Source organism: Aulonocara stuartgranti (assembly GCF_965226115.1).
Source record: "Aulonocara stuartgranti genome assembly, chromosome: 5".
Classification (NCBI taxonomy): domain Eukaryota; kingdom Metazoa; phylum Chordata; class Actinopteri; order Cichliformes; family Cichlidae; genus Aulonocara; species Aulonocara stuartgranti.
The window spans coordinates 25,552,588-25,568,435 of record NC_138943.1 but is presented as its reverse complement, the minus strand read 5'-3'; the positions used below and the strand labels follow the sequence as shown (position 1 = coordinate 25,568,435).

General features: G+C 41.7%; 1 protein-coding gene across 2 annotated transcripts; it reads left to right on the top strand.

Moving 5' to 3' along the window:
* Nucleotides 1-303: 303 nt before the first annotated feature.
* Nucleotides 304-15,187, top strand: hipk1b (homeodomain interacting protein kinase 1b). 2 transcript variants are annotated; one of them, XM_082534353.1, is made up of 18 exons: nucleotides 304-644; nucleotides 5,224-5,957; nucleotides 6,118-6,309; nucleotides 6,392-6,573; nucleotides 6,700-6,823; nucleotides 7,185-7,304; nucleotides 7,461-7,547; nucleotides 7,661-7,845; nucleotides 7,926-8,076; nucleotides 8,151-8,337; nucleotides 8,549-8,667; nucleotides 9,895-10,029; nucleotides 11,103-11,263; nucleotides 11,649-11,714; nucleotides 12,088-12,255; nucleotides 12,483-12,697; nucleotides 12,791-12,903; nucleotides 14,240-15,187. In XM_082534353.1, the coding sequence occupies exons 2-18, from the start codon at nucleotides 5,226-5,228 to the stop codon at nucleotides 14,714-14,716; spliced, it is 3,414 nt and encodes a 1,137-aa protein (XP_082390479.1). In that variant the 5' UTR covers nucleotides 304-644; nucleotides 5,224-5,225; the 3' UTR covers nucleotides 14,717-15,187. The 2 variants fall into 2 exon arrangements, with proteins under 2 accessions (XP_082390479.1, XP_082390480.1); XM_082534354.1 differs by lacking the exon at nucleotides 9,895-10,029.
* Nucleotides 15,188-15,848: the final 661 nt, after the last annotated feature.

The window sequence follows — 15,848 nt, the reverse complement described above, 5'->3', positions numbered from 1 at the left end:
AACAGCTGGAAAATTACTGGTATATTCTGGTTACGTCACGGCAATGTCTTTTTTTTTTTTTTTTTTTTTTTACCGTAACATGTCTTTTTTCCCCCTCTTGTTTCACTTGCTGTGTAACATGATTCCAAATATGGCTGATTATATTTTTGACAATAGAGAGATCATAACAGCGTTGGGTACTTTGTTGTCTGTACATGTTTTTTATTTATTCATATTGTTTAACAAATATATATATCTCATTAATGATAAAATATGAAGAATTCCTGCTAATTACGGTAATGCGCGGAAATGACGTCGGATTCGTAGCTGTATAAGGACGTGGTTAGTTCCGGTGAAAAGTGGTTTTCGCTGCTTTAAGGCAGTCGATTTTAGAGAAGGATAAATCATGTTATAACTAACTGCTGTATAAATTTTAAGATTAGATGAATTCATTTATTGATACCATGAGAACTTTTCCCCTCTGGGGGTTCTGCGCTGTAAGGCCTTCTCTCGCTGTCGGGCTCACCATTGACTGAAGACACAATGCAGGCCTAGCTAGCATTTAAGGTTAACTAGCGGAAGCTAATCGGATTGGCAGCAGACTGCAGTGGGATTTAAACCTCGGACGAAGCCTGTGTTTCCAAGCTGTCCTAACATCAAATCCGGTATGTTCCAAGTCACTCTACATTCACCATCTGTTCTGGGCACCTTGAGAATGATTTGACCCCGCTTGCTTGGATGAGATGTTTTTTAAGCACCATATTGTAAAAAAAGTGGCTGCGTTAGCATGTTAGCATTAGCGAGTTAAGTATCGTTGCCTTGTTGATTTGATCTTAAGTCTCTTACTTTAGCAGGAAAAACAACTACCAGAAATATGAAGGATTTTAGTTTTTTTAGTAGCGATATGGAGATGTGTCATCAGTGGCTTGAACACAGCAGTTGTCTATAAACTTCAGTCGTGAATGGTAAACTGTAGCTAAAGAATTTGGTTGAGCCGATCCGTCGAAGATCTCCACCCTTAGCAGGGCAGTTCGAGGGGTTTTTGTTGTAACAAAGGGTCGACTGAAAAACGAGTGAGGGGTCAGTCAGATTTTTTAGGAGGTAAATGCAGCATTGAAAACTAGCTTCAGAACACGGGGACGAGTCGTGCAGGTTATTAATCGAGATTGCAGTAGAAGTGGGTCTGTGTAAGAGCCTGACAATAGGTTTGTGTTAAATACGGGTTTTCGTTTGCAAGACCAGTAGCTTAATTTAACCGACAAACACTTCTGATATCAAAGAGCAGATCACTACTGCCGGGCGGTGTGTTTGTCATGTTCTCCGTGTTGTCTCTGCCTGTTAACGCCGTTATGAAACTTTTCCGTAAGCACGTCCGTCCTTTAATGTTGTCACTATGCTTGCTTGCTATTTCGTTTCTTTTGTCGGTTTACCTAAACCAGCATACTGACTTGCACAGAAACACACACACAGCTCGCAGTTATTTACAGTGAAATTCACTCTCAAGTTCCAGGTAGCGTTGCCTACAGTTAGATGAGCAACACGCATGACTATATAAACTTAAATTAACACAAGCGTGTTCACTTTTTCCCTCTCCACTAAGAAGTAGATCGTGGACATTGTTTAAAAGCAGATCTGAAGCTATTTTATCGGATAATTTAGGCTTAAATCTTTAAAATAATATTTATTTTATAGAAGAAACATTATTTTTTTTATGGAAAGTTTTTAATTGAACAGAATAACTTAAATCAGAATACCTTATTAATCCCTGAGGAAATTATGTGGTTACCGTTGCTCCAAGAAAATAAGAACAGTAACAGACTGAAATAAATTATATAAGATACAACTTACAAATAAAAGATACAAGAAATTAAAAAGTAATTTATTTTATTATGTGGAATGGCTCTAATGTATACAAATAGGTCAGTTATAAAAATTGGGCTACTCAGAATATACATTTGGCCATTGCTACTGCTTTTACAGGTCCATTCATAAATTTAAAAAATGGAAATAACAGATTTTTTTAAAAAAAATCTTTGGCTTATTCCCTTAAAAGTAAATGAAAATCAGAATTTGCTAAATTTTTAACTAAAGGTTTCACCACTAGGGCGCAGTGTTTTACCAGAAAGTTTTAATGTACCGTAGTTGTCCCCATATTAATAACAGTATTTTCCATAAGTGGTGCAGTAGATTTGTTATAGGGCTTTTTCTCTCTCTCTCTCCTTTTTTAAAATCACTGGTTTGTTGTTGTTTTTTCACTTAAGATTTTTATTTTTATTTCTGGTGAGTAACAGCAGATCCCCCAATTTTAATTACTTTATCAGACAAGTTCCCACCCCCTGCTTCAACATGACTTTTACCAGGTGCATTTTACCACTCTGTTAGTGGGGTTTTTTGTGCATCATATTTTAGTTATTGGGAAGTCTTCCATCAGCTCATTGTGGTGACAGTTCTACTGGCAGAAGCGAGGCCTGTAATCTTGGAGGAGCTACTGAGGAAACAATGGGTGTTTCAGAGCGGTCGTTGTTCTAGCGATCGCTTGTCATAACTGATTAAGATAGTGATTGGAGCTTGATGTGCTTCGTGGAGCATTGCAGCAACGAAGTGACACACTCATACTTCCTGGACCACTGTCGGATGGTATCAGACTTCAGGATGTTTCGAGTCGATGGTGACATTAACCTGAGCTGCAGGAAGAAATATAGAGAGATGGAAAAGTTGTATGATTACGGACCCTTTACTCCAGGATAGTATTTCTGTGGCCTGAATATTGAACTGGCAGCTGCAAAATCCATCTATATTACTTGCTGAAGGAATTCATCATTGCTTTTGCTGTCTGAATCCAGTTTCAGTCAACATACTTTCCGGATTCTTCAATCAGCTGGAACAGGTCACGTAAATGGCTGTGGTTATTGAATGGATCCTAACTACCCTCTTCACCTCTTACTGGACATGCAGCTGAGCACTTCTGGCTCCCTTCCCAGAATGACAGATACAAAAAAACCACCTCATACAGTAATAGCTGCTTTCATTTTAGTGTTTGTTTGTTTTTTTGTTTGTTAGCTTGCTTTGTTTTTGTTGTTTTCTTTGCAAAACATCAAATATAAGTTGTTTTTCATATGTTCTGGATGCTGTAACACAAATTTTCCCAACTGTTCAGAATTTTTTTTACTTTTATATCCGATATAATTTTCTTTTTTAAACTTTATTTTATTATTTTTAAACTGTCACGTGATCATGCCAGTGACATAATTGAAGGACTGCTGTGTAGATATTCCAGTCACAAAAACATCAAAAGTTTAGTCTGACCACATTGAGAATAGTACAAAGTACAGCACATGTATATTTTATTTTAGTAACTTCTGTAAGTGTATTAGATATAATGCTAAATTTTATTGTGCATCTGTAAAATCTTTTGCATAGCGTTCTCAGGTTGTTTGCACGTGCATCCTCGGAGTCTTGTAGCTGGGGCCTTTGTCTGGCATTTGTTTTCCCACTGTTCAGTCATGTGGTTTTTTGGGCTACTGCCAACTGTATTTGCACAGAAGTAGCAAGAGCTGCTGCCTACACTTGCATGGGTATTTTCTTTATGCCACACATTTGGCATTATAGCAAATTAATAACAAACATTATTAAGATTGCATTACACTTAACATATCCATGAATCCACTCCAGTAAATGTCATCATCAGGCAGGAAGCGTGAGGGTCTGCGCAGTTGTCGCAACCCTGTGTCCAAAGTATATGGTACAACCGGTCTGTAAGCTACTCTTATTTGTGCTGTCCGTCACCCAACCAAGAAGAAGAACAAAGTTGTGGCGTACAGAAGGTTAAAGTGGGAGAGTTAAAAACCAAAAGTTTTCATTGCTGCCACCACCTGTACCACTCAGATGTTTACCATTTTTGTTTTTTCTTTCTAAATTCCCTTTCTTTACAAGGGGAATGACTCTTTCTGGGTGCTTAAGGAACTGATTGCTGTATTGTTAGCTCCAGTACGCATCCTTTCACATTTGCCTCTTGAGCTACATTTCCTCTTCTTTCCACACTGGGCTCTTGCAGTCTGGACTCCATATTGACTCACTACACCACCATGTGATTCAAACTGGCATTACAGAAGACTTATTGTTCAGTTCACTTGGAATCTCAAAAACCCATTAGACACCCCCCGCCCTTTGTTTTTGTTTGATGATTTACCACTTTCCAAAAGAATATGATTTTAATCATGGGTGCCCCTCATGCCTCAATAGGTATGCATGGATTTGGAAATGCAGCTACCCCTTGCGCAAGATCCTGCCTAGTTGTAAAGCTAAATAAGTGTTTCATGCAGTTTTCATTCATCAGGCATACTTCCTGAAATTGCTTAATATGCAGGCATATAGATATGGGTTGAATTTGATCAAACTGTGAGGTGTCGACTTATATTTAATATGCAGCCTGATGCACTGCACTATCTCACTGCACCTAATAAACTTGCAACAAAACAGAACTGTGCAAAATTCTTGAGGCATCTCTCATTTCTTTGTGGGTTTTGGTGTTTTGTTTTTCTTTGTTTGTTTTTTGTTAAGCAATAGTTCTACAGGCTTGCTGAATGTCTTTCAGAGTTCTCCCTTGAAAATTGGCTTTTTCCAGTCATAAAAGGATGATGGGACATTGTCATAATGCTGCTAGACAGCATAGACACAAGTTTGTGAATGTGATGACTCGAGAACATGGCGGTGTAGGATTTTAAATTAATGCCATAGGTGAGTTTACTGAAAATCTCAGACGAGTTTGAATCTTGGTGACATTGACTTCAAGGTTAAGGTCAGAGGTAAATCTTTTCCTGACTTGTGAATGTGGTAACTCAAGAAGTCGTATTGACGGACCAAAACAAAGGGTAGTGAACATCCAGAGAACAACTTTGAATGTCCTTCAAGATGCCTGGAGAACTATCCCTGAAGGCTACTTAAAATGGCAAGAAGCTTGGCTAAGAGTTCAGGCTGTGCTGAGGAATAAATGTGGTCCTTCCAAATACTGACTTCTTTTTGTTTTATATGCTTTATTTCTATTTATGTTTGTACATGCTTCATTAAATTACTGCATCTATTTCCATTTTGGTACCAAAATATAAAGAAATGAGGTTTGGCTGGAGAAATTTACACAGTACAATAATGTATCACAGTTATTGTAAGACACACAACTGTATTTGTTTGGGTTGTTTTGTTTTGTTTGGTAGGCCATGTGGCTAACACTCTTCAATTTCTTTACAGCTATGAGTTCCCAGCAGCTGCAGGTGTTCTCCCCTCCGTCAATCTCCTCCAGTGCCTTTTGCCGCGTCAAGAAGCTCAAGGTGGAAAGCAACGTTTGGGACGTGTCCACCACTGAGGCTTACGGATCCATAGCGGGCCAGTCCGCATACACATTCACCCCAGCCATGGCTGTGCCACCATTTGCGCCATCTCTGGTCTTCCCCCCTACAGCGCCCGGCTCCAGGGGTCAAGTGGTGGTGCGAGCAGCTGATAGCACCGGCAGTCTTCCTCGTGGATCCAGTCGACGCGTCACTGAGCAGGCTACATCCTCCTCTTATGCTCACGAGACGTCCTCTGAAACTAGGGGGCACAGGCATGGGCAGAAGAGAAAGATGGAGGCAGCCAGCGACTGTAGCGGAAGCGGATGTGGAAGCGTCCAGATATTAGAAGAGCTCTCAGCTCCTGCGGCAACTTACTCCACGCGTACAGGCGGCGGTGGAGGCGGGGGCACAGGCCAGTCCATACCTCACTCTGCTCCAACCACCAAGAGCAGCAGCTCCAATGGTGAAGGGGATTATCAGCTTGTGCAGCATGAGATCCTCTGCTCCGTGTCCAGCGGCTATGAAGTGCTGGAGTTCCTGGGGAGGGGCACATTTGGACAAGTGGCTAAGTGCTGGAAGAGGGGAACCAATGAGATTGTAGCAATCAAAATTCTGAAAAACCACCCTTCATATGCTCGGCAGGGCCAAATTGAGGTAAGTAAACAGGATTTTGTTCGATGTACCAGTTTCTTCTAAAAGTTTACGTTACATACACAAATTGCTGTTCACTACACTTGCATTCCCTTCATAGGGGTGTACTAGCGTTTGTCTTTCTCATCATATTTGGTTGTTTTTTTTTTTCCTTTCCTAATAGGTGGGCATTCTGAACCGGCTAAGTGCAGAGAACGCAGATGAGTACAACTTTGTGCGTTCGTACGAATGCTTCCAACACAAGGGTCACACCTGCTTGGTTTTTGAGATGCTTGAACAGAACTTGTACGACTTTCTCAAGCAGAGCAAGTTCAGCCCACTTCCCCTACGGCACATCCGCCCCATTTTGCAGCAGGTTGGCAAACTGTGAATGCAGAAAAAAAGTTGATTCCTCTTTTTTTTCACCCAGACTAACTCTCATGTGTTCATGTCTTTAGGTGGCTACAGCACTAATGAAACTGAAGAGCCTGGGTTTAATTCATGCAGACTTGAAGCCTGAAAACATCATGTTGGTGGACCCCATTAGACAGCCCTACAGGGTGAAGGTCATCGACTTCGGCTCTGCAAGTCATGTATCCAAAGCAGTGTGCTCAACCTACTTACAGTCCCGTTACTACAGGCAAGTGGAGCGTTTAAGTGCCTTTTAGTTTGCAGTGTTATGCGTAAGAGTTGTGTTAATGTGATTCAGTTGTGTAGCCCAGTTCTGTCCCCACATTAATGTATAAATCTCATCTTTCTTGTTTAGAGCTCCAGAGATCATTTTGGGGCTGCCCTTCTGTGAGGCCATTGACATGTGGTCTCTAGGGTGTGTGATTGCGGAGCTGTTTCTGGGTTGGCCTTTGTACCCTGGAGCCTCTGAGTATGACCAGGTCAGTCATGTTCATGGTCCCAAGGACTTACAAGTTAGCAAAAACAGTGCTCAAAGAAAGACTAGGAAAGTCTTCCTTTCGAATAAAGGTCACATTTTTCTTCAAGTAAGCATGACTACATGAATGTGCCACCACCCTGCTTTGTAAGAGAATGGTATTTAGTTTTTCTCACATCAGATTGAGTGTTTTTGGCAAATTATAATTGACCTATTAACCAAGAGAGGGTTCTAAAATGCCATGCCGCTCTAAATCCAGGTATACGTATTTAATAAGTCAGTTATAGTACTCTTAACTACACAGTACTTGAAACATCGCAGTTCTGCAGTGATTGCTTTATCTCTATATTTTCTTCTGTGTCCAGATCCGTTACATTTCCCAGACTCAAGGCCTACCTGCTGAGTATCTTCTGAGTGCCGGCACAAAGACTAGCCGCTTCTTCAATCGAGGCCCTGACTCTAGCTACCCGCTCTGGAGGCTTAAGGTTAATATTACGAGTATCTTCTTGAATAAGCTGTAAAGAGACTTGATGCTCGTTTTGATTTGGTTCCTTTATTTTGGTTGTCCCCATTCAACCGATTTAATGTTTGTAAATGGTAGTGTTATGAAACATAAATGGATATTGTGCTTCTTTTTTTAGACCCCGTCAGAACATGAAATGGAGATGGGCATCAAATCTAAGGAGGCTAGAAAGTACATCTTTAACTGTCTGGATGACATGATGCAGGTATATCCAAATAAGTGCATAACCCAGGAAATGGCTTTAAATATGGCATGTAGTGATTGCCTGACCAGGTTTTTTCCTTTTTTGTCCTTCCCTTCTTGTCATTAACCTACCAGGTCAACCTTTCCTCTCACTTGGAGGGAACTGACATGTTGGCTGAGAAAGCTGACAGGAGAGAGTTTATAGACCTCCTGAAGCGAATGCTTCGTCTGGATGCTGACAAAAGGATCACACCTACAAAAACTCTGGGTCACCCCTTTGTCACGATGAGCCACCTCATGGACTATCCCCATAGCTCCCAGTAAGTGTGTGTAGCAGGATGAAGAGTTATTGGTCTATTTAAATGCATTTGCTGATGCAATGGTATTAATTCCTCTTCAGTGTGAAGTCGTGCTTCCAGAATATGGAGATCTGCAAGCGCCGGAGCTCCTATGAAAGCAGCAAATCCCTCTACTCGACCAATGCAGTCCCCAGTGCTGCAGCGGGCAACCTCACCGTGACCTTCAGTAGCCAACTAAACCAGCATAACCAGGTATGATGCTAAATTTTTACTCTTCTGTCAACCTGTAGTCTTTGCTGGTATTAATGGGCTTTGTTGTTTAACAGGTGCCTTCTGCAGCGGGTGCGGTGCCTTTGCTGAACTACCAGCCAGCTTTGTACCAGCAGGCGACCATCAACATTCCCGGGCTGACTCAGCAGAGTGTCCCGATCCCAACGCGTCCTGCTGGGCTGTGTAGCCAGACGGAACCCTTCCAGCAGACACTCATCGTCTGTCCACCCTCCACTATCCAAGGTAAGTCATAAAGTTGATTACAAACATTCACTTTGATTTCAGTATTAAAGGTATGAATCCTCTGTGCTGGTTTGTGTCAGGCTTTCTGTACCAACAAAGTCTTGTTTTTGGTTTTTTTACCATCTACTACAATATTTGTAGATGTTGTAGTAGATGGTAGATCCTTTTAATCCTTTAATAATTGAGATGTTTGTCATCGTTTGTTTTCTAGGGCTGCAGTCATCCAGTAAGAGTTCCAGTTTCCCGGTGAGGGTGGAGAACTCTGTACCGATAGTACCTCAGAACCAGTCTACTCAGTCCTTGCAGATACAGCCAAGTATGCTGACACAGGTAAGAGTTTGGAAGGTCCAGCGTTTGAAGGAATTCTTGAGTTTTGTGTTGTTGTTTTTTTTAATTTATGAATTTTCTATCAAGAGACACAGCATCTTGTTTTTGTTTTTTTTAACCTTTTCTGTTCCCTAGTTATTTTTGGGTGAGTTTGATTGTGGATTTACAGTGGGTGATGTTATGACTGTTTAAAAAAAAAAAAAAAAAGCGTTGTGTGTGACTGTTTGCAACCTTTACCTGAGAACTTTTCCGCTTTTAGACGTGCCACACACTTGGCAAGAGAGTGGGAGTGCACACACGGGCAGGCAGAGAGAAGTGCCGCGGCTTTGACTGATTTGCTCACTTTTCACCGTTTTATTTGTAATTCTATGCTTCTGTGCCGTGAATGGATTCAGTCTTTATTGTGACCATTCGAGTGACAGCTGTGCATTCTGAATGGGTCCAACACTGAACATAGATGGAGGTTATATTCACATTTCCTGGAAGAAGAGATGAGGTTAAGTTGTAACTGGGGTCTGGTGTATTTGGGTTTTCTTTATTATCTGATGTAACTTAAACGTACATAAATACACCTTTTTTTCTTTCTTTTTTTCTGAATAATCTGTCATTCAATAATTTCAGCTCAGGGGTTACTGTAAAAAATCTGGAAACATCCCGCTGTTACTTGCACCAGTTTGTGGAGCACTGATGCCTTGTTTTGCTCCTTTGTGGATATACTGAGTGCATCTAAAAATTCTCCCTGCTTTTGTTGGTCTTACTGCCAGGAGGAAGGCAGATCGGGTTCTTCTAAGGAATTTAGGGCATAAGATGTTAGCTACTTAAATGCAATTGTTGAAATAAGTCGAGGGCCTGGGCTTTACTGTATTCTGTTTGTTTTTCTTTTTCTGTTGACTGTGTGTCTCCACTTGAATTTGCTTTAAGAGCTGACTGGATCACCACTTTTGGCCAGGCCTCTTATTCCCAGTCTTTTTATGTGGGAGAAAGGCCACATGTGTAGTGAGACTCATCTGGCTCCAAAAGCTGGTTAATTGCTGTTTGCTAAATTGAGGAATAATTGCTGCACTCTGCAGAGACCAGGTCTCCAGATGGCCAGCGGTGCCAGTGTGCATCTCTTGTGCAGCTGGGTGTATCTGCTCTGCCTGTTTTTATTTTAAAAAAGAGAAAAATCTGTATCAGTCTTGAAGGGCGCTACTTTTCGTCATGACTTAACACTGCCCCTCCCTCCTCCAGGGTTCCTGCACACCCCTGATGGTGGCCACCCTGCACCCACCCCCAGCAGGCCTAGCCCCGCAGTATTCTCTGCCCCTTGGGCTGGGCACTGGGGTGGGTCGGCCTACCCTCCTGGAACACACAGCCACAGTGCTGGTAAAGCAACGATGACATACCCGAAGAAAGACATGCACACTCCCTCTACCACTAACAATGCCATCTCTCTCCTGCCCTGCTCTCCTTTTTTTTTTCTTTTCTTTTTTTTCTTTTCTTTGCAAGTGTTCCGCTCCCTCTCTGCCACGCGTTGTAAGGGGCCCATCTTTGTTTTACACATCGTATTTCAGCATCGTTCCTCTTCACATGTGGATTTGTCACCTTTCATAATTATGGTCGTTTGATGCAAATTTTTATAGGAAAATCAAACGTTTTTGTGTGTGTTCTGGCATCACATTTTATATTACTACTTTATTTTATAAACCCCCTCCACAGTGCAAAATTGACCAAATTTACACTGCGTTTTTACTCATGCTCGCCCCACACCATTCACAGTTTCATTCCCCAGTCTTTCCCCATAGGTCTGCTGAGGGCATGGAGCGCATGTGTTGCTGAGTTGGTCTGCGCTTTGCTTGCAGCTTCTCTTGTCATGTCCTTCCTTGGTTTCAGCAGAGGGGGCTGCAGCAACAAAGTCTTCTAAACTGTCCTGACAGCCTGTCTGACTCTGACACATACTTTTTTCTTTTTTGTGTTTGTTTGGTTTTTGTTTCAGCCCCAGAACATGTGGCATGCCTTTTCCCAAGACATATCATCAGCAGACTGTTTAGCAGCAGGGAACTCAACTAATCTCTTAGTGTTTCTTCTTTAACAGGCACCATGGTTCTGCCTACTTGTCTTTATACCTGATCTGACATTTTACAGTGCTTCATTGTTTGTGCTTTGCATGATTATCATCTTGTGGATTTGTTGCAGGGCAATGTTATAATTAAGGAATGGCTTGGGAAAGGTTGCTCGCTTATCTAGCTTTGCGCTCTTGCCTGTAGAAGAGATTGGCCATTGGCTTGCCTCTTTGTATTCAGTCTTTGGAATTTATATGTCCGCATGGCTCAGTTTGTCTGGCCCATTCCAACAATCAGATAATTTGTTTTCATCCATACACAATTTGTCTTCCATATTACATGTACTCAAGTGTTGGTTGTTGTGTTTTTTTTTTTTTTCTGTTTGTTTTTTCTCAGCAGGCCTGGCCCACTGGTACCCAACAGATCCTCATACCATCATCATGGCAGCAGGTCCCAGGCGTAGCCATCCACGGCTCTGCCCATCAGTCAAATGTCACCGAATCACCTGTGGAAACGATTCACTCAGATGCTGCCACGCAGCAGGGACACAGCTGGCGGTGGGTCAACCAACAACTGTTAAAGATGCATGTAGACTGATGGGCTTCTCAAATTTAAAGCTGAATCATTTTCAATGTTATTTCTTTCAGGTTAAATTAGAATAAAAATAATGAAATCGATTAAATATTAAATAACTTTCTATCGCTTTTCATAACTAGTATCTGAAATGCTATGTTATTGTTATTTCATACGCAAACACTTTGGCCTCCAATTAACTCATTTCAGATAAGTTAATAAGATGCTACAAATCTTTTGGGGGTTTTGTTTAGTTGAGTAGCAACACTAGAACTGGTTAATTTCATACTACATGAGAAATACTGCATTGAAAGGTGAAGTAAAATGGCAAATATGAAGGCTAAACTAGTCTGACCTTTGACCTTATAGGAGCATTACCAAGACTCAGCAGGAGAGGAAGAAGGTGAAAGCCAGACGTGGAGAGAACAGAAACAGGTTGGTACAGCTCTGCTCTTCTTCCAGTTTAATTTTAAGAGTCCTCATTGGGGTTTAAGCTACCATACCGAGGGAGAGATGGCTAAAGGGCCTGTGACGGTTGCCACACTGGTTCTTTCGCTTGCAAACAGTGACAGGACACTTTTTATACCTGCACTGAGGGCACAGCATCCACTGCTGTATTCTGCTAAACGATACGTGTTGCCACTCAGACAAAAAGCCTTCTTATGGGAGTAAAAACTAGTTGAAACTAGAAGCAAAGAAAATGGCGTTATTTTTAAATTTATATTTAAAGTCTTCTTCGTGGTACCGCAGCTGATGGGTTGAACACACAGTCAATGGTTGGTGATGGTGGTGTTTTTCTTTCCCGTAGGGGTGTATCTACTGCATCAGTGGTCAGTAGTGGCGTGACTCCACCCAGCTCCAGCGCAGCCTTGTCACAGCCGATCGTGATCTCGGACACGCCGAGCCCAGCGGTCAGCATCATTACGATTCACAGTGACACAGACACGGAGGATGAGCATAAGTTCCACCCTGCTAGGTGAGAACAGGATGCTCTTCTGCACTGAACAGTGGTGTGGTGTTTCTTTCTCAGATCACTTTCATTCCTAAGTTGAAATTTCAGAATGTCAAGGTAAATGAGAGAAATGCAAAGCAAGGCTTCTTTGAGCTCATAGACAGCACTGGGACCCAATTCATGTAGAATGAAAGCTGTTGACGTACTCGTTTGCCTGATATGACCCGGGAAATTACTTACTTCCTCCACAGTCTTGAACTGAGCCAGCGCACCAACGTTATCAGCTGTGTGACCGTACACGACTCGGACTCCTCTACCGCCAGCCCCCTGACTCCCCTTCCACGCACTCTTAACCCAGCAAGCACCATGTCATCTCGCCAGGCCAAGTCTCTGGCAGTAGTGGCACCTTCAGTCAAAACACAGGCATCTGAGAGAGGAGCAGAGTCCCGAGGACGCTTGGAGACTGGTGAGTCACCCGTGTGCTGCTGTAGTTTTAGCAGTGTATTTAACTGAAGTGTGAAAGCATAATTAAGTATGTCTTACTGCTTTGAATTCTCAGTGAATTACATCAAGCCCAAGAGATCCTCTAACAGACAGCCGTGCAGTTCAGGGGAAAGTGTGGAGCGCCATGGACTGGTGCCAAGCCAGTCGCACCCTTTAAACCTCAGCCAGGTGAGGCTTGTTTTATCTTGTTGGTTTTACATTAAGTAATTAATGTGTGTTAATGGGACATTGTTTTGTGAGAATCCTTGTCCATAACCACGAAACTAATCAACTACAGGAGGCTGGGCCCTTATTTTGATTGTAGCAATATGAGGAGAGTAAAGGTTATAGGTAAGCTACATCAGAGTGCACCATGTCATCATGTGATTGAGTGAAAAGGTCAGGATCTGTCATAAGTTATGACATTAGCACCTTTTACCAGCAAAGGTATAAAACATTTTTTCCCAAGGATTCTTAATATCCTGTTATTAAAGGCCTACGTGTATTTACTGCCCTCTGCTGGGGGAAACGTGTATTGAAACTTTTTCGGTGAGGTTTGCATTTGTACCATATGCAGCGATTGGACAGCTGAACATCTAAAAGTATCTAATTTTAGCATTAGTTTTGCTTTATATGCACATTATGTCAAGCACCAGGAGTTTCCCCTCGTTTTTTTCCTCTTAAGGCTCCGGCTGTTATTTTTACAACACAATTAGTGCTGCAGCTGGTTTTTTTTGTTTGTTTGTTTTTTTAGTAATTGAATTATTCCATCAATTGAGTAATCAGAATTACTTTTGTAAATAAAAATATTAAATTAATAATAAATTTTAGAAATTGTAACAATTTAAAAATAAAAATAATACAGTGTATAGATAGATTATATATATATATTTTTTGTTTTGTTCATTGTATTTACATGCCAAGTTAATCTTGTTTTCAGGCTTCTTGGAAGGCTTTCTTACATTAGAAGAGAGCAAAAGGGTTGTGACAGTATTCTATCTCCTGAGGTAGATTTAATGTGTTTTTATGTGTGTTTTGTGCATGCATTAGATTTTATATTAACGTAAATCTTAAAAATAATATTAGTAAAGTCAAATGTGCACTAGGGCACCCTATGCCCCCCTTTAGACCCACCCACTCAGACTATGTTAACAGGTCATCTGCACACACATGCGTTTATTTTAACTTCTGTAGCTGTTAAGATTTTTCACTGTGCAAAACAAAGTGCGGTAGATGGGAGCAAATCCAGAGTTTTATAATTGAGTTACTCGATGAATAATTGCAGCCCTTTTAAAAAGCCCAAAGCTGTCTGCGGTGTAGGTAACATTCAAGCGCGCACCTTCATCTGTTATCTGGCAGTTATATAACACAAAAAAAGGGAGGGGAAAAACAAGTGGGGGTTTGTTTGTTTGTTCCTCCCCATTTGGCACAAAAAACTGACGATACCAAAGATGTAGATGCAGACTATAATCTTCTTGCATGTTGTACCCAGCGTCTGATTGAGTGTATGTATTTATTTTCAAAGGTTCACACAGTAGTTTCTTCATCTCAGGAGCGTTCGGGGCTCTCCCACAGCGACTCATCGTTACGTCGCCAGCAGACGTTCCACCAGGCCGTCTCAGCCTCTCACTACAGCTTCCCCGAGGTGGCAGCCCTGGCGTCCGGCTCGGCCGCTGCTGCCGCCCCCCCCAGCCTATATACCTACCCGGCCTCTACTGCCCTCTCCTCAGCCTCTCAGGCCACGGAGCAGCTGCTGGGCCGTGGTCACAGCACCCACGGACACTCCCCCTCCGCTTATGCAGCAACGTACACCTCATCCTCCTCCAGGAGAGACTCGGCCAGTCGCAAGGACTCGGTGAGCAGCCTGCTGCACGGCCTCCCTGCAGCCTACCAGCATCAGTTCGCCACTGGTTCTCCTTATGTTAGTGTGACGCCCCGAACCGAGGTTTACAGTGCCTACCAGCTAAGCCCTAGGCGCCTCGCGCAGTATCCATATTTGTAGGAAATCTCGCACAAAGAATTGGGGGGGGGGGGTCACTTCCCCATATGATATCACAAAGGGACATTTTAAACTGTAGAGTAACTGTTGGTCACTTATTGTTTGCTGCTTTGAACTACAAGACAGCGTTTCACCTCTAGCACATTTATATGCTCTTACGGACTCTTAGTGTTATTGAAATGATCTTCTGTATTATTTATCTTTTTTTCCCTTTTAAATTGTTTATGGTCCACATTTTATCCCCATTGCATCCTGATGTATTAATATGGTGTTGTTGAAACATATTTTACAGCTGTTTTATCTCGAGGTTATCTGTGAAGAGAGATTTTGCTCCTATCACAAGCTGCAACGAAACTTGAGGAGCTTCAAGACGCTGACTTGCCAGACTGATGAAGCTGACAGTTTTTAGTTTTATTTTAGTTTTTTTTTCTCTTGTTCCTTCCTGTGAACCTTATTATAAAGTTTTCACACTAATCCACTGAGGCCCTGTGTTTTTAGTGATATAATAATGACTGTACCTTATGTTTGTTTACTCATATATGTCTTCTGTTTATTAAATTAAGTTTTAATGTCTGTGCGAGGTAGGAAGAGCGAGGTCCACGAAGATGTGGATTAAAAGAAGAGATACGGTGAAAACTGATGGATATGTGTTAATTTAAGTGCACATGTGATAGTCTGTTAATGTAGTGACAGTGTTTTTTAGCCAGGATTGATTGTCCTTATGCAATAGAATCTCTTTAAAAACAACAAAAAAAAAAACCTACAATAACTGAGTGCTGAATGTATTTATGAAATTCAGAGTGGATGCCCAGTCTGAGAAATGATGTGAAAAACTGTTTTTAAATTGTAAGAGCGGGGAAATCAAATGTCCTTGAAATAAATATTTTTTTTAAAAAAAAACCTCACATGGGCTGGGGAGAGGGGGAAGATGAAACACACAAATTTCACCCCAAATTCCCACGCCTCTCCATAACAAAGGAGATTTTCCTTTTTTCTCCCTGTGACGCTCTGAAAATGCTTGCTAGGAAGTTGTAACAAACTTGCACACTGTGCTACACAAGGACTGACTGATTAAATGTATGCAAACTGTCTCAGTTTAGCGTTCTCATGAATTATCCCGTGTCTCAAAGAGAGA